This window comes from Diadema antillarum, unplaced genomic scaffold (assembly GCF_040938485.1).
Source record: "Diadema antillarum isolate AM-2024a unplaced genomic scaffold, OU_Dant_1.0 scf00000062, whole genome shotgun sequence".
Taxonomy (NCBI): Eukaryota; Metazoa; Echinodermata; class Echinoidea; order Diadematoida; family Diadematidae; genus Diadema; species Diadema antillarum.
In genome coordinates, this window is record NW_027270951.1 from 2,505,631 (window position 1) to 2,529,229 (window position 23,599).

General features: G+C 40.6%; 1 protein-coding gene across 1 annotated transcript in view; it reads left to right on the forward strand.

Annotated features, from left to right (window-relative positions):
- The first annotated feature begins 1,642 nt into the window (after nucleotides 1-1,642).
- LOC139716156 (chromodomain Y-like protein 2) overlaps nucleotides 1,643-23,599 on the forward strand; it is a 35,402-nt gene continuing 13,445 nt past the window's right edge. Inside the window, exon 1 of the mRNA XM_071627715.1 lies at nucleotides 1,643-1,708. Coding sequence (XP_071483816.1) covers nucleotides 1,685-1,708 — 24 coding nt within the window. The 5' untranslated portion in view covers nucleotides 1,643-1,684. The remainder of the gene's footprint in view (nucleotides 1,709-23,599) is intronic.

Consider the following 23,599-nt stretch of genomic DNA (forward strand, 5'->3'; position numbering starts at 1 on the left):
GACTGTGTGTAGATCTATTGCCAAAGAGCGACTGATTTGTATTGGAATGCACTGTGGAATGACAGATTATGGAAAGTGACTTCTTTGTGTAAAGAAACTACTTATAAGTTAAAGTTATTATATCACGTATGATATATATGGGACAACAAAATTCTTTGTTTTGATTGTTGTTGTGTGTGTGTGTGTGTGTGTGTGTGTGTGTTTGTGAAAGCTGTTATGGTTGAATATAATGCAATGCAATTATAGAGACAGACCAAAGAGTGTTGAGTGATGAGGTGTCAATGTAGTTTCTATTGTAACTCAGAAAAGTTTTGACTTTACATGGTACACCTGTAAATCGTTTATAGGCCTATCTATCAATTTCATGTTGCAATGTTAGTTTAATACTCTGAATATCGTAATTTATAAAATGGGTTCAAGAATGTAGCCAATAGGAAGCGCTGAAATGAGACACACCTCCTTCCTTTACTTCAGTACAACTGCACTGCCTGTAATCCTATGGTAGATTGCCGATCGTCTGTGCGCGCGGCGGCTCCTTTGATGAATTGCATGCATACGCGTACGCGCTGTCAATCCTGTAAACAACTTCTAGTTCGGGCTGCCGGCCGGCCGGCCTGTCTTCCCTTGTGCATAACATATGTGGCGTACGTACGTATACTGCACTGTACTATACGTACACTTTGTACAGTACAGTAGACCAAGCGTTATGGGACCGGACGCGTACATGGAGTCACTTTGAAGAGCAAATCCAACGATTTAGCAGGTTAATTCTCACGCCGTTTTCAGAGTATGTTGTCTAGTAGGCCTATATGAGGAGTCTATATCAAGTCTTTAAGGTAAAGGGTGCATATTCTATGTAAAATAAGTAAGTTTTCATGCGGGTGTCCGGAAACCCAACCCCCCATTATACTTATACTGTATGTGCGGGACTCCGCGAATGCGACGTGCGTAAAAGTTTGGGACGAACATCTTCGGACGTCTTGACCCACAAAGGTACGTGAAAAACGCTGAAAAATGATGTTAGTTTTCGAATTTTCGACCCATTTTATAAAACAAATGATGCACAGGATTATTTCGTGGCGTTAGTGTAGGCGTAGCTCACTCTCGGGTATTTACAATGTAGTGCAACATGCACTCGGCTTCGCCTCGTGCATGTTTCACAATTGTAAATACCCTCGAGTGCACTACGCCTACACTAACGCACTCTATCCTGTGCATCATTTGTATAATATCATGTGAACATAGGTATATAGATGTAAACGCCCGCATACAGTACTTTACAGTCAGAACCTGTCTAAATTTCACACTTTGTTATTTAATGTTCTGCCGACCTATCTAGACACGATTGACCAATAATTAGATGCATCTAGCGGTAATGCGATGAAATCACAAATCATAGTACCGTTTATGCCTTTCTGGTTTCAACTATCATAACTTACCAACTTATCCTAACTTCTTGTCTACATGAGATAGGTGGACAACATGCAAAAAAGACAGTGGAGTTGTAGTATGCAGGAAATACGATATTGAAGTGCGCATGCGCATATCAAAGGGTCGATGGAGCCCAGCCTGCGAGCTAGCATGCACATACACATGCATGCACATACAGTATCTGTGTGCACGGCCACGGTGGAGAGCTAAGAGAGAGAGGGAAAGAGAAAATCAGTTTGCAAAGGCGGTGAAAATGGCTGAGGGAAATATATACGAAGTAAGTACGAAAATTGAATATGATTTTGAAATGGAGCTGTGATTATCAGTGTCGTATGAATGATTTCTGAGAGTGATTACTATTCAACCTTACACGTTCTTTAGGCGTCATGAACATCTCGGGATTTCCGTAAAACGCCGTTATTTTGCCTTCATCGTAGGTCGAACTCCGCAGAGATTACGGCGGCATAGAGGCGTGCACTGAGTGTCAACGGTGCGCTGCTCGCATGCGTTTGAGCGGGCTACCGTACATGTAGCTACGTGAATGGATGATCGTGCATAGTAAACTTGTGTGTCGGTAGATGTCTGCTAGTCGCGCTGAGTTGCTGGGAACAGTTGTGCTGACACTTCGTGTCGAAGAAAGTTAACCACTTGTGTGAATGGAATTCCTCCGGATTATTGATATAAGTTTAGCACATAATGTTACTTTGCTTACTGTCGCCAATGAGTAGTAGGGATTTATGAACTTGCGGTACACCTGTTTTTATCTATTTTTGTCTTTGCTGTAAAAAAGTGTGCCCCAATTTGAGAAGTAGATCTACCGATCTACCTAGCATGCACGTTGTTTTTATCAGTGACACAATAGTTCAACGGGTTCATGCCATTGATGGCAAACGAAGCAGAACATAGTCAATGCACTTGCTTTTTGAAAGTTAAACGTAAGTGGAGGTAGTATTGGAAATCAATAGTTTTGATCTCATGATAATGGGTTACTGTATCGAAAATGTTCATTGATGTTCATCTATTTCCTGCGCAGGTTACATGTAAGTCAAGAACTGCCTCTTTTGTGAATGACATTTTATACCCAGCCCTGGTCTCCCAGGACCCAGGAAGTTCATACTTGATGACTTCTCTTTTAACTGATGCTGTACCTATGACCGCATCTCAGTGTTCTTCAAGATCGGTTGAGATGAGAATTGAAGTAAAATGAAATAATAAGAAAATGAATTCATGGATTGTTTCATACAATAATTTTTTTTCATGTAACTGGAAATATGATGTCCATGCTGAAGGAGTGGACGTTTTAGAACAGGGTAATTTTTCAGGCTCCATCGAGTCTGGTGATTTTCACTTTCAGGTGTATTTATTTTTTCTGTCACTATTTGATTGAGGCCAATTTTGGCCATTATTTGGCAAAATAAGACTCAAAAACATATAATAGAGGCATTTACAATGAGAGCCAGGCAGCCTTGAAAGCATCTTGTGGTGTTGTGCTTGTATTTAGGATGCCTACACATAAAAAAAGAAATACAATGTCAACATTACAAATCTGTGTCAAGTCAATTAGATAAATAAGACACCATACTCCATACATATTATATACACTCACACACACACAACACACACACATGCAGTATACATAAGGATAGAAGACAGGATATGCTGTTGAAGTTGCCATGTTGCTGAAGTCGCTTAGATTGATTTGTATCATTAAAATGTTTTTATTTGTTTACTAGTGTGACATTGCCTGGAATTTGTTAAAATTTCTACATTTCAAAAAAAGTTCACCTAGGTGTACTGTGAGGAAAGTACACTTAGTGTGTTCATTCACTGATATTTTTTACAAGTAAAAAAGAAAAACGAAATATCAAAGACATTGTACGAGTGTAGCTACATCATTTGTGCTGATGGATGTTTTAAATGTCATGCCCTAATGAACGTATTCATATTTTGATGAAGACAGTTTATGAATATTTTTCTAAAAGTGTAAGCAAGGCTTCTGGTTCATACAAATTGCATGTAATTGTTAAGTATCAATCATATAAAAGTTTGAAGACAAAAATTACTAATTTGCATTGCCTGTGACACGTATTGTTTTATAGGTAACTAAAAGACACTCGTGCAGCCAGCACTAAAACATAAAAATGGAGCTTGCTGATTCTTAGTAGCTGCTCCCAAGCTTTGGAATGGCCTATGACCAGTCACTGTGGACCAATTTGAAAATTGCCTAAAAACTCACCTTTATATTACCTAATAGTAGTTATGAAGGACGCAATTCAGACACAATTTTACTGCAGTTCTCCATGGAATTCTATTGCAAGGTGTTAACTTGCAGGCAGAACAAACATAGCCTAATGACACAAGATTGACTGAAACAGTCAATGGTATGATTTTGTCTCTTCTAAGTACTCCCACATTAATTTATAAATCACATGGAACATAACTGAAACATTAAAAAAAAACTAAAGAAAAAAAACTTGTGCAACAAATATCTGAACAAATAATCAGCTTAACCAGAACTCCCTAATTATAGGGCTTCGTCAGAGGCCCTGCAGTGATACCATCACCCTGCGTAAATTTGCTACAAGTGCGCTGAACAAAAATTTATGCCTGGGACTGTGCTCCCTACACTTTAAACTTTGCAGGGTTACCACAAACTGAAAGTAGCAATCTGAGGTGACAATCGAACAGTGTTTCTTGAAAATCTTAAATTTATATTTTTAAAGGAATATGTGTCATCAGTAGTCATCACGGTCACCACACATGTCTTTTACACGCTTTGTCTGTGGGAGCCCGGGATGGCGAGGTGGGAGCCCGGGATGGCGAGGTGCAAGCCCCTTCCTTGGCGCACATATATTCCGCATCGCTCACGTTTGACGATACTGCAAATTTCCGGTATCGATCAATGAACTTGTACATTGTAATTTGATTGGAATCTTCAGCATTTATCTTTTATGTAAGTGGGATTTCAATATTAACTCCGTTGTATCCAGAATTTTGTTATAACCGTGTTCGTTGTAATGGGAGTGCACTGTATAACAATTAACATGCAACACGAATAACTTGCATGTATTGTAAGTAAACTTGTACAATAAAACAAAATACAAAAGCTGTATGCCACTGTGGAGGAATACAACATTTAATGTAGAGCAGAATTACACTGTATCAGGTAATTCAGATAAGATCCAGAGCAATATGTCAGTGATACCTGTACAGAACAGAAATTCTGCATAAATGCTTGACATTTTAATAAATAGGGAAACAGATACAGAGGCTGAGATGGCATAGTATGTCAATGAGACAAAATCTAATACTATGTTTCCGTCATGTCTTAGTAAAACATGGGTTGTGATCACACATTAAATACCATGTAACATTGTAAGCTGTACACAACTCTTGATAATGCATGGGTTAGGATCACTTTTGAAATTAAGATAAATATTTTCCAAATGAAAATCAACTAGATTAAAAATAATTTACCATGCAATGAATAGACATTTGATTTGATTCATGCTACAGTACCGACAGCGAATTATTTTCCATGCGAACATTTGGGAATATTTCAAAAATGCGCAGACATTCGCAAATATGTGGAAAATAATTCGCTGTCGGTACTGTATATCTGTGGCGATATCAAAACATACAGTGAGTTACAAAATCAAAAGCAGAGACTCCAACTCTCCCGCTTTCGCCGGGAGATCTCCCGCCGAAAGCCCATTTTTGCAAAATCTCCCGTTCTCCCATTTGAGATGCAATTTCTCCCGCCCTGGCTCTGTGTCTCCCATTGGAAAGGATTTCTTACTTATTGCCATCGTACAAGTATGTTGAAAAATAAGCCTTAGATAGCACGAAAGAGCATCTAGAACCCGAGAGCTTCCAGGGCCCGCTTAAGGGCCCTGGAACCTGGCCTCGAGGAACTTCGCGCTCGTGATGTGCACGAAGCGCACATCAACTTGGAGTCTCCCGTTTGCTAGAGGTTTCAGGTGGGAAAACCTCCAGATCAGAAGGTGCTTTGGGTTGGAGTCTCTGCAAAAGTGTTAGTCCAAGCCGCCTGGTACACAGTCAAAAACAATTCAAGTGTATCTAGATGTAGCACAGTGCACTCCCGTTATAACGTAAACGGTTATATCGAAATTCCGGTTACAACAATGTAAAAATTCAGGCCGCAACATTAGAAGCTGTATATTTTTATTATTTATTTGTTCGGTTATAAGGAAATTTTGATATAATGAAAGAAAACTGCTGGTCCCGAGGACTTCGTTATAATGGGAGTCCACTGTCATAGCAATCATAACATTCCATAACAGTCTCTTGATAAGGAAAATACTGGTACTGACATATGCCGAAGAGGAACTAGTCCCAATACGAGGAATAATCCCAAGAAGACCATTTGCTCAATATCAATAACATAATCACCAAGTCTAGTTTGGATATTTTGCTCCCATCGGGGATATCTAGAAGCATCAGGAGGTACCTGGATAGCAATTTTTTGGGGTCAGGAACAGGGGAGTCGTCGGCTGGAGTAGAGAGGTTAGGAGGAACTCTAATAAAGGCATCGGAGTAAGGGGATGATGAAGCAAGATCAGCAGTTTGGAAATGGTGGTCATTGGGAAGTGACAGAGGAAGATGAGTGGTAGGAGGGGCAAGAGGCAGAGAACCAGGAGGGATGGCTGGATAGAGATGAACCTCGGTGTCTCCATCGTGGTTGTACAATTGTATTCTAATTCCACATAAGGCGGTGTGGGACTATGATGAACAGGAGAAGCGACCTTCAAGCAGTTGGCCAGTCTGACACGGTAGGAAGAGCTGTGTAGCTGGTTGCCAACATACTTCCAACTCAGTTGAGCAAACTAGAAAATGTGGTCTGTAATGTAGTTTTGACCAATCAGCATGGATGTATGCGAGGCCACCAACGCAGGTGAGAGACCTGTCTCATGTGCTGCCCTGTCCAGAATGCATGAGACCAGATGTGTAGTCTAAGACTTTACATTGTGTGGGTGATTCTTCTGCAGCTGGACATGACAGGCAGTGATGAGATCCTTGTCTGAAAAGGGGATCTGTTCGCATGTGAACTGATCATATTGGATAAACAAGTTTCTCTTGCTGACAGTTCACAAGATCGAAGATGACTGTTACTTAGGCAGGCAATGGCAACACAAGGTCACAAATATGATATAGGTGTGAGATGGGTCATGGCAGAGGAGTTCATCTTCCAACTCAAGCACTGCTTTTTCAGCAACAGGGTTATTGTCCTTGCTCTTTGCATGTCCTAGCTTGATGCAGATATTGTGGAATTAAAGAAAGTTGTCATGGCACAGGGTAGAAAAGCCAGGAGCAATATCTGTGGGGATAAATGTCAGTGGGCCATCAAGAAGTCTCAGTTCAAGGCAGAGTTGGAGAATGGCATCATGAAGGGTGTTATGAGTGATAAGGTGGGTGGCAGTATTGAGGTGACTGTTTCGCACAAGACAAGAACAAGTTGATGTGAGCGCCTCAACACATCATCTGCGAATAAGATACCAAGTACTGGGGAGAATTGAAAGGGAGACACAGTGGTGGCACGATGCAGTAACCTAGTGGACGGCAGGCTCCATGTCAAGGGCGTGTACAAATACCGGGATGTGACTGTCTTCAGTTGATGAGCAGTAGGATGGTCTAATTGGACATACGGAGAATGTGAGGACACCATCGACAAAAGATTGAGGGACAGTGACTTCTCAGGGAACTCAAAAGGCCTCCATCTCCAAAGGAGTCCTTCTCTTGGCTACCTGGAAGTTGTGTGTGACATTCCAGATACTGTGTCCTGGGTTGTGTACCTAGGACAAGATGGACATGAGTATGTAGTGGGGATGGGCATTCTGACTGAAACTTGATTTATGCCGTTTGAGATGTGTAAGGGTACGAGTCTCCCTACAGGATGTCATCTGCTGAAATGTGATGTACAGCAGAGTTGACCATCTGTGCACACACATGTGCACACTTGACATGATGAGTTGTTGCATTGTTGCATTGTGACTTGCAAATTTGGATGAAACATTTGCCGACCCAGAAAGGTGTCGAGGTACAACTGGCATCTGCTCACTGTTGATACTATAGTGGACACAAGGGGGCTGGCAGAAAATTCACCACAACTTCTCAAATGCCTCGATGCGTGGTTTGCTGTCCGTAAGGACAGATGTGCGTTGTCCGGACTAAACGGTGTATTTGCTGTAAAAAGTGCTTGATAGAAGCAGCAATAGATCATGGCTTCCACCTCGCATGGGAACGAGAAGACATCCTTGGAGAGCTTGGAGTGCAGTTCATCAGTCCAGAAAATGGCATCCTGAGACTGATGACCAGCAACACTGCCATCACATGCCATCATACTGGCAAAAGATTGCAAAGTATAAGATTTTGATCATAAACTCAAACTAGGGATATTTCCCAGACCCCCACCAAAATTCTCAGTCTGCCAGTGTGAATGCTAGAAACTGAAACTTCATGAAGTTTGTCACATGACCAGTCCTCCATCTGTTTGCGTGCTGTGCCTCTGAAGGATGTGGTCATTGTGATGAACGAGGGTGAATTGTTATGTCACAATCACCAGCTGTCAGATGGCATACTTTTTCTTCTTTCTTGCTCACATGCACTACTGACTAAAACTTTTTGATCCAAAGATTGAGAATTGGACAAAAGATTGCAAAGACATTGTGATCTTTTGCCAGTGTGACCAAGGCTATCGAGAGAGGAAGAATGGGGGGGGGGGGGGGAAGGCAGGGATTTAATGTGGGCAAGCATCTTGAAAAGTCTGATGAAGAAACGCATCTTTGATGGTAGATGGAAGCGTGCTGTTAGTCCAGCAATATGACTTGGGTTGGCTTTGAGGGTGCCGTGAGACCATATTCATATGTGGAGAGGTTGAGCCCTGCCTTGCTCAGCACCTGGAGGACATGACTGGACCCCAATTATGCAATTATGAGGGTCTCTTGTGTGTTACCACCACATTCCAGGTCACCAGCAGGTTTGACGACAACACCTTCCATCAGGAGATCACCTGGCGTGCGACACATGAGTTCTTCCAGAGAGGTTTCTGAGCGAGGCATTCCCATGGCAGAGCAAGTGTTAGTATGCATGCACACACTCTATGGCAGGGCGTGGCAATGCTGCAGTACTGCATGGACTCATGGGACAAGGGGATCTGATAAAATTCATTTGTCAGATCTGAGGCAGCCATGTACTCCCATTGGCTAATCTTGTACAGACTGGAATCGACATATCTGGCAAAAGCGATAGTCGTGGTTTAGAACAGCAACCAAAAGCAGTCATGAGTTGGTAACTACCACTGGGTTTCTTTACTAGGAAAGAAGGATTGAGGTATTCCACAGTGATACCAGTCATACCTGGGGGAACAAACACACCAAGTGCTTTCGGTTTATCAAACTTGGCCTGCAAATTGACCAGCTTGTCCCTGGGGTATGGGGGAGGCAGCCTTTCCTCTGTGGGGGTTGAACGGGCCCCATGTCAATGACTGCCTCGAAGGGGCCAACAGCACCATTGTCCCCTTGAAATGAGGACCAAAGATTCATGGAACTCAGTGTGTAGGGTTTCAAACTGTTGCTTAATGCTAGTCAGAGGAATCCAATCTCGGTCGTCTTCACCACAGAATGGTCATGAGGAGAGGTACAGTGGAAAAGATCTGCAGGAGGTGAGATCACATCACATGGAGTTACCTTTAACATCCTGTGAAAACACTGGGCACCTCTTACAAATGTTATTATGTCACAAAACTTCAGGGTAGATAGAGAGTTTTGGAATGCAGAGTTTACCATGAGACAATGCAAGGGGTGGGCCAACATCAAGTTAACCCAAGATCATTAGACCAGATAAAGTCAAGTCAAGGTTCCAGGGCAACACTGTCATCAGCATGAAGTTCTGGAGGAAGAAGCACTGTGACTGACTGTGACTGACCAGGGAACACGGTGGTCGTTTCAGGTGGTTCAGGTTGAACGCATGCACAAAGAATGGCAGGTGATGGGTTGGTTCACAGGGTGGACTCATAATGAGTACATAGTGCCATAGCTAAGGGTAATTTGATGTCTGGCAGGTCATATTGCAATATCATTGCATTCTATGAAAGTGTACTAGCCAATACCTCAACATCAAGATTCTCTACAAGGCCATCAAACAAGAAGTGCTTGTCATTACGACGAATGTTAGAGGGGTCTTGCAAACAACTTCAAGGGGGAAAGTCCCATCAGCCTGGTAGGCAGACTGGCTGCTATCAGTTATTTTCCTAGTGTTTTTGCGGTTGATGCTGGCATCATGTTTCTGGTTGCACCACTATCTACAAAGATGCATACCGCGTGGCGTACACAGACGGCATCAAAAGAAGGGGATTGTGGAATCTGAATTCAGCGAGAAGATAGGGAATCCTCAGTGGGAAAGTATGGTGTAGGAGGGTAGGGTGAGTGAAGGGACTCGCCCATGGAATAACCATCCTTCTTGTCTTTGAAGTTATCTGTGAGGTTATCTGTGAGGTCATCTCCTACATGACCCATAAGACTTGCAACTTGTCTGAATTTGGCCATGTACTGCCTGCCCTGTTCCACTAAGTATGTACAGTCACTTTTCAAGAAGTGATTGCTATTCCGACCAGCCTGGAGACAGAGAGGACAGGACTTGATACGACCTCAACACCACTGGGACTTGGCTGATAAATTGAGTCGGACCACTTTGAGTGGACCAAGGGAAATTGTTTTGAGGTCTGAGGGTGCATAGTGCTGGACCCTCGAATATGCAGCACAGTTATTTTCAGCCAAAAGGCTCTCAAGTGCCTGTAATATTTCAGGCCTTAATGATGCAAGTGTCTGGTAATGCAGGTTGATGAGGTAACACTGCTAGAGACCAAATGCAATAGGATGTACCAGTCACAGAAATTCGATGAAACACTCAATCGTAGAAGATAATTTCTTGTGGAAACGGCACACACTTGTGACGACCTGCGCTTTCTGTTGGGCAAGTATACATGCCACCTTAGAAGCATATTATGTGTGCATGAGAAATAGCCTGTCTCTCTTGAGGAAAAATGCACCGCCAGCGGCCACTGGTTTGTATAGAAATGTATGCGAGGAACTCTAAACAGGAGTCTTTTTCACCCCCCCCCCCCCCCACTTTGTCTTAGTTCTACCACTTGTTTAGGTCTGGCATGTCCTTTAGAGGTTCCTTTCAGGTAGAGAGGACTCTACAACAGGGGTATTAGAATCTCAATCATGTTCATGTATGAACAACACATGAGATTTTGTGTGTGTGTGAGTAAATAAACTTGCAAGTGAGGGAAGGCAATGTTTTAGGGAAAGAAAAAAGGTCATTACTGTCCATAGTGCCTCTTGCTTGCTGTGATCTTATAATATGTATACTGTTAAAATGTAATGATTGTGTACAATTTCATGTCCTTCTGTGTTGATAAGGCTTCTTTTGTTTTTGTTTGTTGCAGAAGCAATGCAGCTCTATATTTCCAAAATTTGTCGATGAAATAATCACCCTATTCTATGCTATTATTTATAGTGGCAATATTTTTTTAACTTGCTGGATCAATGACTTATGTGTGCAAGTGAGCAGCATTGCATTACAATCACTTTGATTGTAATTCATTGAAAATATGCTAGCTGCAGTCTTTATGAAAAATGTACTATGTACGGTAGTTGTATGTATAGATACTTTACAAATACTGCACATGTAAATCTAGTGTCACAGGGTAATTTAGTTGGTTTCTGTCTTGCAGTGTAGTTCCTGTTATGATCACCATTTCGTAGTCCAACCTACAGTAGGGCCTATGTATCAGACACGGACATGAATTGTGTTTACTTGGTTTTATTTTCAAGAAAAATTGTGGCATTGTGAAAATATTAAAACTCAAAATGATAATGTCTTGTGATTGTTTTTTTACCCCCAAAGGTGGATTAGATACAATTATGGACTTCTTCAATTGCTGCATGTGTGGTTGTATGTCTATTATCCTAAAAAAGATTTGTCATAATTTTATGATCAACCAACATTTGTCATACAGCCATATACTGTATATTTAAAGATGCATATTTTTGTTCCAAGCACATGCTTGTACGTAATAGACAAGGTCTAGAAATTTGGGTCTCGCTCCTGATTGTGACCCAAAATAACATCTTATTTTGAATGTGATGAGAATAGTGCTAATGTTCCATCCACATGCACCTATGTGTCATGTAATTGAAACACATGTTTCAGTTATTTTGTAGAGTTATGAATCCATTAGAATGTTAGAAGAAACATCTGATAAAAGTCAGGGGTTACAGGTCAATACAAAAGCGAACACATTTTGCTCAGAGCATTTCCGAGGAGAAGATTTTTTATGCCTCCACCACGAAGTGGTGCCAGAGGCATTATGTTTTCGGGTTGTCCGTCCGTCCGTACGTACGTCTGTACGTCCGTACGTCTTCCGTCCGTCCGCATTCGTTTACGCGATAACTTAAGTAATATTGACTGGAATTTTACCAAACTTGGTCCAAGTATAAAGTATAATGGGGCAATTACTTGATTAGATTTTGGGTGAAATTGGCTGAAGGCCAAAGGTCAAAGGTCAATTTCTAATCATGAAGTTGTATCTGTTTACGCGATAACTCAAGACTGGATCAAGCAAATTTCACCAAACTTTGTCCGAGGATGTATGATGGGACAATTACTTGATTAGTTTTTGAGTGAAATCGGACAGAGGTCAAAGGTCAAAGATCAAGGTCAAATGCTACAATTTATCTGTTTACGTGCTGAAAACTGGATGAAGCAACTTTCACCAAACTTGGTCCAAGGATGACATATGATGGGGCCATTAGTTGAGTAGCTCTTTAGTGAAATTGGCAAGAGGTCAATAGGTCAAGGTCAAGGTCATATGGCAAAAATTTCCCCCATATCTATGCAATGCACAAAGGTATTTTCTTGAAACTAAGTGTAGACATGTACTGTACTACTGCGGTAAAGATTCTCCAGAGAGAGTTTCATGTCATAAGGTCAAAGGTCAAAAGGTCAGGTGAAAATGTTACAATTTCACTTTTCTCGCAAATTGTTCAATGTATCTTCATGGAACTTGGTACATACGCCTGTACTGACTGCAGGGATTATGTAGAGAATTTAGGGGTCATGGGTCAATAGTCAGGGGTCAAAGGTCTAGGTCAACTCCTCAAAATTTCACTATTTCCCTCATATACTAATATATGCAATGCTTGCAGGATTATTTTTAAAACTTAATATATGTATTACCTAATGGAGATTCTCTGGGAAATTTCCTGCCAGAAGGTCAAAGGTTAAGGGTCAAAGGCCAGGCAAAGTGCAGAAGAAAAAAATTGTATTTTTACTGTAATTACACTTCTTCGTCATAATGTGAAACTTACTCAATGCATAAACTTATAAAAGGGTTGGTCAAAAGTCGGGTAAAAATCCTCAATTCCCCAAATACATGTAGGCCTACCTGCACTCTTTGACGATTATAGCAAACCTAGTTCAAGGAGAGTGAACATTCAAGACATTTCTGACAAACTTGTCATTTCAATATTTTGCCAGTACTGTGAAACTGTCATCACACATTGTGAAGACATTGTACTATATGCACCTATTGGGAGAATCATGCATCATAGCGGAGGCATACCAGCCACCATAGCGACATTTCTAGTTTTTTTAATGCCTCTGCCACAAAGTGTTGCTGTAGGCATCAAAAATGTTTTCTGATTGTCCATCTGTCTTTCTGTCTGTCTGTAGTCAATTTTGTGGGTGATGGGTCTGAAGAACTGTTGATGTATCCATATGAAACTTGGCATTGTATGAGTGGACAAAGCTGTGCCTTTCAACTTTTGGTGCACATGCTCAAAGTCAAAGGTCAAATGTCAAGGTCATGTGCTAAATTTTTACTACTTCCCCTTTTTCTCTGCAATGCCGTAATGTATTTTCATGAAACTTAGTATTCATAAGTACATGTACAATGTGTATTACCAGAAAGAAGATTTTCAGACCATAGGGAAAGTTTTGGGCTGTAAGATTAAAAGTCAAAGGTCACAACGACATGAAAATATGCATTTATTTATTTTTTTCTCAATATGAAATTGCTCAGGGCATCTTGATGAAACTTAGCCTACCACTTACATAACCATGTATTGCCTTATATTGATTCTCTGTGGAAGTTTTGGATCATGAGGTCAAAGGTCAGGTCAAAATGCTAAAAATAAACTATTGAAAGCTTTATTTTTTTTTCCCCGTACCTAATACACATTGTGTATGTAGTGCAATTAAACTTGGCACAATGCATTACTGCTTAGTGATTATGTAGGGAAGTTTTTAGGCTGTGGGGGCTCAAAGGTAAAGGAAAAATGCTAATATGCTAACTTTGGGTGCACATGCTCAAAGTCAAAGGTCAAATGTCAAGGTCATGTGATAAATTTTTACTACTTCCCCTTTTTCTCTGCAATGCCTGAATGTATTGTCATGAAACTTAGTATTTTAGTATTTATAAGTACATGTACAATGTACATGTACAATGTACATGTATGTATTACCAGAAAAAAGATTTTCAGACCATAGTGAAAGTTTTGGGCTGTAAGATTAAAAGTCAAAGGTCACAACGACATGAAATATGCATTTATTTATTTTTTTCTCAATATGTAATTGCTCAGGGCATCTTGATGAAACTTAGCCTACATAACCATGCATTGCCTAACATTGATTCTCTGTGGAAATTTTGGATCATGAGGTCAAAGGTCAGGTTAAAATGCTAAAAATACACTATTGAAAGCTTAAATCCCCCCCCCCCCCCCCCCCCCGTACCTAATGCACATTGTGTATGTAGTGCAATTAAACTTGGTACAATGCATTACCGCACAGTGATTATGTAGGGAAGTTTTTAGGCTGTAGGGTCAGAAAAGAAAAATGCTAACATTTCAGCTGTTTTCCATACAAGTGGCTTTAAATATTGTCATGAGAGTTGGTGTGTTATCCCAGTTACCAATATTTCCAAATCATGTGGAACAACAACATGCCATCTTGCATCGGTCCGTATGTACTGCAGACCTGTTTGGAAAAAAAATGTGATATGGGAGAGGCATACCAGTCTTTGTTTCTTTAGTGCCATGAAAAAATAAGCAGATGCAGCAGATCAGGAAAAATGTGAATATCCCAAAATATAGAAACTTAGGACCGACCATATCAGAAAGTGGTTTATTGAACATTGCACCCATTGACCCTGTGAAATGGTATCTTTTGATGTGGCTTTTTCCTAATTTCATGGATGAAAATTCTTATGTCTGTACTGAAGACTTTTTTCATTATCATTATGATTTTGCATAATTTTGAAACATTGGTGTTTTATTATTGTCCAGGGAAAAACCTGTATGTTGCTGCATGTTACTGCATTGAACAACTAGTAGGGATTTCCATGCATTTGAAATCAGGACCCTGCTGCATAGTAACCAACAGTTAAAGCAGTTTCCATGACAATGAACAGAAATTTTGAAAGCTGATTGATTGTTGCCATTGTAGTTGACTAGCTTATCAGCAGTGAGTGTATTGGGCTGTGGTGGATTTTGTATGAAGGTCAATTGGGCACATTTTCTGTGTTTACAGATTTTGAGCAGCAACATGCTTTACCCATTTTGTGATGGAAGGTGCATGTTTCATGTGACTAACAAAAGTGGCGAGGGGGATGCTGAGTAAGGTGCATTCCAATTTGCTAAACATTTCAGTACTTTAGCAATGATTGACAGATGAGGTCATTTCAAGAATACTGGTTTGGAAGGATTTTTTGTGAGCGTTCCCAAGTAATCTGAAGAAAAATAAAAGAAAAAAATCGTTAAAAATATATGGAATGTTTCTAGATATTCGTTTCACCCCGCAAAAGTGATGTTGAGGGTATCATAAATCAACACAAATCAACATGCATTTGGATTTCAGGGCCCCTTTAAGATCAGGATCTTGATATTCACGACCTTTAGCCATTTTGACTGTGGCTTATGAGAAAGACTAGAGACTTTCTGTCTGAGAGCATATGTGGATGTCTGGCTGTCTGTCTATCTGTCTGTCAATCATGTCTGACAGTTTGTGACTGATACCCCTTTCATGCCTAGCAAATTTCACCTGGGTGCACCCTGGTGAACCTGGGAAAATGTAGTGGTATGAAAGGTCTTGTGGATGAAATCCTGTGGAAAATGCCTTATGACTTTTTAAAAAGAAATTTTACCTTTGAACTGTCCTTGGTAAACTGCAAAGTACTCCCTAGTACTAGATGATGCCATTGTGCAAAAGGCATGAATGTTAAACTGCCAGGTGAAAAGCGAAGGCCTGTATGCCAGCAACATCTTGTGCGTAATTTCATATGTGTGCCATAGCATGTATTTCCACTGCAGAGTGGACAAGAGAAATTCAACCAGGGTCTCATTCACTTGAAAGTTTGAAAGAAATTCTTCCCTGGTATTCCACATTTTATTCCCTGGTAAATCTCCAGGGTAATCTGTTGAGTAAGTAGTGTGAAAGGGGTAAGAGTTTTGTAAGACCACTTCTGAGTGCATGGGAAGTACACATTAGACTGTACTGACAACCCTGTATTAATCACTCAGAATAGAGAACAAAAGAGTTGCCCTTACTTTCCACAAGCTTCATCACTTCACTAACTATAAAACACATTTGTTTTGTTTCTGTGGCATTACTATGCCACCATACTGACTTGTACAGCTGTATAGTTGAGTAGGATATATTGCCCCCAATTTTTTACTTCTTTAAAACAAAGAAAGAAAATAAAGTGGCTTTAACTTAATCACTATATGACAATTATATAAAACTTCCTCCCCATACTTTAGATTTCAGACACAGAATGGTATGAAACTGGTCTGTATCAGTTAGCACTAGAAGTATCAGATGCTTCATGTTGATGTATGTGACCATGAGTGCATGTACAGACTGTGCCTTTAGTATGTAAATTTTCATTGGAATATTGGTTTGCAAGTATATTTACGGCAGGGAATGATTATTATTAGCCTTTGTTTCTGCCTTACGCTGCAGACTGGAAAAAATTGCTCATCAAACTTTCCAATATCTTTTGAAGTTTTGTCTGTAAAAAAGGAGCTCTGAAGCTCCGTACTTCAAATGACTCCTGACATTCAGAATCGTTCTTGTCACCCGCAGTATGAGAAATGATATTGCTCACTGTATAAAAGATGAAAACTCAACAAGGTCTTGCAGTTTTGTTTTTTTTTGTTTTGTTTTTGAAAAGCATATGCAGAATATTGCATTATAATCACAAGTAAATTCATCACAGGGATCCTGATTCATGAGCAGTCATAAATTCTACGCTCTGTGGAAAATTCACTTGATTTCAATACAGTAGATTTCTCCTATGAAACACCCCTTGTCAAACCGTGGGTTAATATTGCTTGTTCTCAATTTTTGATGTAATTTAGTCAGCTATTCTGCTAAAGTTGATGTGGGACCAATATCTAATGTTTCAGGAGTATTTGCAGTATGCATTCATTATAAATGAATATGGTCTGAATGGCCATTTAAATCATAAAAAATCCAGAATTGCATGTTTGGATCATTGTCCTTACGTTGAGAGGGAAGGCGCCCCGTTATTCAAGCCCTCCCTACTGCCCCTCATCCCTTACCAGAGTAGCCAAATGTCCCTGTTTCTGCAGGAATTCCCCTGTAAAATGAAATATCTCTCTTCTTCCTCACTATCAAAGAAGGTCAAATTCCTCTCTGATTTGGGAATCAGTTTTGCGTATTGGGATGCCAGTAGCACTCGGGGTATCTCTGTAAAAGTTTTGAATCTCCCAGATTTTGATTTGTGAATGTTAGCAGCCCTGCCTCACACGTGTAGGCCTGTCCACATTTTCGTTGATCATCAAGTTTCATGAAGACATGGCAGCTGGTTTCACATGACATGCCTGTAGTTTCAGCTCCAAGTACTTAATGTCCATATGTTTCACAGTGCTCAGGTGCTATCAGGGCTTTCATCTAGGTTTTCCTTGTTATCATTTAGCGCTCTGAATTGTCTTCGAGTTACCTCCTGCTGAAATAGTACACACTGCCGCATGAATGTTGCATGCAAACTATGAATTCAATATTGTGATAACAGCCTCTAAATGAAGTGATGGAGCTGCCCAATCTTATGAAGACCTCGTACCACACTGCTTTACAATGTACAGAGCTACATATTTGAATTCTGTGTGAAGATCGCATCAGAGACAAATCACTTTGCACAGTCCAAGTTGGTGGGAATATAGACAGTGCTCTGTTTTCTAGAACAATAGCTAGGAGGCCAAGAATAGTACTTGCTTTTGGATATTTTGGATTTCCTTACAGCTGTACTAGGGATACCTACACTTTTGAAGGTATCTTCTGTCTTCACCTAATTTCTGTGGAATCATGGATCTATTGTATCTGCTTAAATAATATACACGTGTATGATCAACCAATGCAAGAAATTAATGTGATATCAAACTGTGCAAAGTGATTTGCAGTGTAGACAAAATAAGGTGAATCTGGTAGAGAAACCACATGTAGGGAATTTCCAGAAGAGAAGCTGGTTCAAGTAGATTTTATTTCTATAGATGCTAGATGCAACCTTAATATGTTTTAGTGCTCTCATGGGGTGGAATAACCTGACCTTTTCTTATTACTAGAATCATTCAAAGATCCATTTTCACTGATAATAAAACCTTTTTCTGTTAAGTTGTAATGCTTGAAAAAAAAAAATCATGACATTTTGATTAACATCATTAGATGACTGTGCCAAAAGCCACCCTAAACATAGTCAGAAAAATCTGACAGGAGTTTATTCCTTTAACTTTATATTGTATGCCGTGCTGATTTGCAGTGAGAATGCTTACTGCAGAAAATGTGACTATGTTGTGTCATATGACTTCCACTGGATGTTAGGATTCCTCCCCATAGCAACAAAAAATTCATGCAGCTGCTGTATGCACCATAATTATATTCAGCGAGTCTAAATTTTCACGAATCAGGACTTCCCAACGATTTTGCGAGGGTGGTTAAATTCACGATCAGTGAGTACAGTACTGCATAAGAAATGTATATGTGCAAATTCATATCAGAATAAGAGTCAGTATTTTCATGTGTCTTTAAATTTGTGAATAGCACCTGACTCACGAAATTCTCGAAAATATAAACCTTCCGAAATATTTGGCGTATACAGTACTTGGCCAGGCTGTCGTTAACCTCAGAGCTGTAGTCGCAGGCTGCAGACTGCTGTAAGCAAAAACTTGCAACTTATCTGTAAATGCTGAAACGTGCAATTTTTTGTTGCAATATTTCTGAATGAGAATGGACCACGTGATAACATTTTGTCATGAATTCATATACTCTGCCTTTTCTCTCTCCCCCTCCCTCTCCCTCCTCTCTATCTCTCTTTCTCATTTTCCCTTCAGATAAGATCTGAGTTAGTATGCAAATGAATTATAGTGTTTGTACAAGGTGTGCTAAGTTATGGCAACCCAAATGTGTCACAAGTGTGGGCTGAAATAAATGGATCTGCAAACAAATGGAAAAACCAACAACACAAGGACACTAGAACTTTATCGCAAGAAACACTCATTAGGGTATCCCAGCTGTATGCCTTGCAAGAATGCATCAGTCAATCAGTTATAATTTACTCTGATAATATGAACAAAACTTTATTGTGTTTGAACTGTTTGTCTTTCACTTTATTCCAGTTTAAAAAGGGCAAGGATTGATTTCTTTTATCCTCATGACTGAACTGATATGTTAGACTATCTCACTTGTGTAAACTTGGCAGTGAGTTAAAAATGACGGCACATTTCTGTCTGCTCACGAGAACTTCCTTTATGTTCACAATTCAGTAAAATGAGTAGAAATGCCTCAAAGTATCGATCTATAATATATTGTAGCTTGTGTCTGATGGAGCTGATTAATCAATTCATAAGATGTCATGTGACAAAAACAAGACATGCATCAAAGGCATAAAGACAGACTTTGCTATGACAGATGATAAACACTGGCCATCAAGAGTTGATTGCATGAGAGTAAAACTTGCTCAAGCCATTACTGAGCCTACTGCTCGTTTAAATCAAGTCAGATGGAATATATTCCTTTCGTGTGTTTTGTAAGCCAGAGTCAGTTTGCTCTGGCCATGCAACAAAATTATGCATACGCTCAATTACACCGCTCTACGGTCTACGGTCCATGTGCCACATGAACTCAGCATGACCCGTCACCTTGATGTGTGCAGTCTCCAGGAATAGGATAAAGAAGTTATAAAAATGGATTTCCTAATCCGTCAGGCTGGCCGATGAAAGGTGCAAATCTCTATGAATGGAGAGCTGACCTGCTACTGTACCCATTTGGTGTATTCTCGTGCTTCTTGGCTGCTAGTACTGATAAGTTTGAGCCTGTATGGGAGAGTATGAGAGCAGTGATATGGACACCTTGCCACATTAGTTAGGGAATGGTAGCTTTCGTGTAATATTACCCTCACCTTCTCATTGATGCATTTATCAGAGCGTGTGATTGATATTGATTGCGCAGTGCAGTTCAAGAGAAGCTGAAAATGAGTCCTTGATATGCTCTGTGCTTTGAAATAAAGTGTTTGTCTACTGTAGCGTTATGTGAATGGCTCTTTTTTTTTTGAGACATAGTCCCACATATTCATTATTGTGTTGGCAAGTTATTTTTTTTTTACAAAAGCCATTAACAGTGATGTTGTTATAAAGGACACCAAATATTTCTGCCAGTTGCAAATGATGTAGATCCAATGATCATTAGAAACCTAGATTTTAATCTGATAATGGACCGTTGGCTGAACCTTACTTGTACGCAAAACATTCAACGTGGAAACATGTAACACACTCGCTCACTTGCACAAAGGGGAAGTATCCCAACATGCTTTTCTCTTGGTAGCATTCCAAAATCATGTTTTGCATGTGATATTCAAACAAAGAGACTCGTACAGCTTAAAAAAAAAAAAAAAAAAAAGTTTTGGTCCGAAGTGAATGCCGTGAGCTGTCTGCTCGTCAGTCCTATGACGAAATGAACGTGTCCCCATGACGATATTTTCCGGGAATTTGTGCCAAGTAGGCCCTACATCCAGGGTCTGCATTAACGGTTGAGGAGGCCAAAGATACTGGATATGCTTTGCCATGCTACAATCTTGCATTAGTCAACATTGTGTAAGTCAAATCGCATTTATAAGTAGACGTGATTAAAAGTGTCATTTTGCTTACCCAGGGCTCGACACTAACGGTGGTCCAGGGCCACCAAAATGAAAGTCGGGCCACCAAATTTCAGAAAAGGGCAAATTTGATGGCCCGTCTTGGACCACCAAAATTTTTTTTAAAAGTATCTCCATAAATTCGTAACTTTTTGCGCTGGAAATGCATAAATGCATGCAGTGAGTTAATGTTTTTTTAGCTCACCTGAGCCAAAGGCTCAAGTGAGCTATTGCGATCGCCCTTCGTCCGGCGTCCGTCGTGCGTCGTCCGTCGTCCGTCGTCCGTCGTCCGTCGTCCGTCGTCCGTCGTCCGTCGTGCGTCGTGCGTAAACTTTTTACATTTTCATCTTCTTCTTGAAAACCCCAAGACCGATTTTCATCAAACTTGGCAGGTAGCATCCCTAGGGGGTTAGGAACTCAATTTCTTAAAATGGGCACCATGCCCCACCCAGGGGGCCCCCAGGGGGGCCCAAACCCCCCAAAATTAAGGAATCTGTAAAAATCTTCTTCTCTAGAACCAGAAGTGATAGAGCTAAGTTAATACTATGAGTTAGTACATTGATGACTGTAGTTTCAAGTTTGTTCATGGCAGAATCAGGGGTGCCCCCCTTGGGACCCAGGGGAGGGGGGTGGGGAAGGGTTCTAATGGGGCCTAAATTGTACATTTTCATCGTCTTCTTGAGAACCCCATGACCCATTTTCACCAAACTTGGCAGGTAGCATCCCTAGGGGGTTAGGATCTCAATTTGTTAAAATGGGCACCATGCCCCACCCAGGGGGCCCCCAGGGGGCCCAAACCCCCCAAAATTAAGGAATATCCGCAAAAATCTTCTTCTCTAGAACCAGAAGTGATAGAGCTAAGTTAATACTATGAGTTAGTACATTGATGACTGTAGTTTCAAGTTTGTTCATGGCAGAATCAGGGGTGCCCCCCTTGGGACCCAGGGGAGGGAGGGGGTGAGGAGGGGTCCTAATGGGGCCTAAATTGTACATTTTTATCTTCTTCTTGAGAACCCCATGACCTATTTTCACCAAACTTGGCAGGTAGCATCCCTAGGGGGTTAGGATCTCAATTTGTTAAAATGGGCACCATGCCCCACCCAGGGGGCCCCCAGGGGTCCCAAATCCCCCAAATGAAGGAATCTTTATAAATCTTCTCTAGAATCAGAAGTTATATATAGAGCTGAGATAATACTATGAGTGAGTACATTAATGACTGTAGTTTCAAGTTTGTTCATAGGAGATCCAGGGGTGCCCCTCTTGGGTAGGGGGGGGGGGGGGGGGTGGTGGTTGGAAGGGTCCAAATGGGGGCCTGAATTGTACATTTTCATCTTCTTCCTGAAAACCTCATGATGGATTTTTGTCAAACTTGGCAGGTAGCATCCCTAGGGGGTCAGGATCTCAATTTATCAAAATGGGCACCATGCCCCACCCAGAGGGCCCCAGGGGGCCCCAATCCCCCCAAATTAAGGAATCTTGAAAAAATTGGGCCCTTATTGTACATTTTCATCTTCTACTTGAGAATGCCTGGTCAAATTTTGGTAGAGCTGTGAATAATTTAGATTAGTGACTGCGTGAAAGGTGAACTTGCGATACTCAGGTGAGCGCTAGACCCGCGGGTCTCTTGTTTTTTTTTGCCTCCAAATTTTTCTCTCGGGCCACCAAAAAAAAAAAGTTAGTGTGGAGCCTGGCTTACCAAATAACATTTCTTTGGAAAAATTCTTTATGTTAGTATATCAACACAATTTCATGGTCATTTTGGGAAATGTTTTGTTAATTGCCTCACTTAAGTTGAAAGGTATTCTCACTTAATACATAACTGTACAAGAACACAACTAGAAGATCTGACAATTCAGCAATAAAGTTAAGTTTCCAACCCGTAAATATATGTTGCATGCAGATACACTATATTTAGCATGTGTGGTAGCATGTCAAAAGGTATTAAAAAAGAAAGATCAAACATAGCTGCAGTCACGCTGGCAATTTCAAAAGATTGCAAAGTTTAAGATCCATCCACACTGGCACTTAAACTTATCAATCTTTAAGTTCTCAAAGCTTGGGTCACTAGTGTGCATGCACAAGAAAGAAGAAAGCACACCGTCTGACAGCTAACGATTGTGATGTACAATGTAACAATGCACACAGGTGCGTCCCATTGAAGCACCACCTGAAAACCATCATTCGATGCCGCAAACAGGTGATGGACTAGTCAAGTGGCAAAACTTCGCAAAGTTTCAGTCGCGAGCATCCGAATATCACTAGTTTGACTGGGAAGTTTCATGGGAAGTTTGTGGTCACACTGGCAAAACTTTGAGATCTTCGAGATCGTGATCTTAAACTTCGAGATTTGTTGCCAGTGTGACTGCTGCTTGAGTGTGTTTCATGCTGCTTGACATACATGTACGGTGCTCCGTGGTCAGCTGTTTCTGACTCTTCCGAAGCCTCAGTCAAACTTGAGTTGCAGTAAATTCAGAATTTTCTAGTGGTTTTGTTCATCTCTATCAAAACCCAGCAACCATGATAAATATGATTTAACAAGCCAAGTGACTGTTGACCAAGAGAGATTATGGTTGAAGTGCAAATGCAGTGAGAAACTTATTGAATCCTTGAAAATATCCAAAATATTCTAACCTTTGTGAATTTGGGCCGAAAAGTTTGCAACATCAGCACAGTTACTGTGGCATCATGATGCAACCTCACATGTGTTGATTAATGACTGAAGACGACTGGTAAGGTTGCCTGTGTAAGTAGATACTGTGTCGAAGCACACATTAGTCAACATTCATGAAAGTCAATAGATTTTTTTTTCCTGTCCTATGTACAGTGTATGTTGACTTAAATGTAAGGTATACAAGGTATATAATGCAAGGTATAGAAGGTACTGTAAAATGAGGATTGTTCGCGTGGATTTTGACTTTGCGAATTTTGTGAGTGGTACCA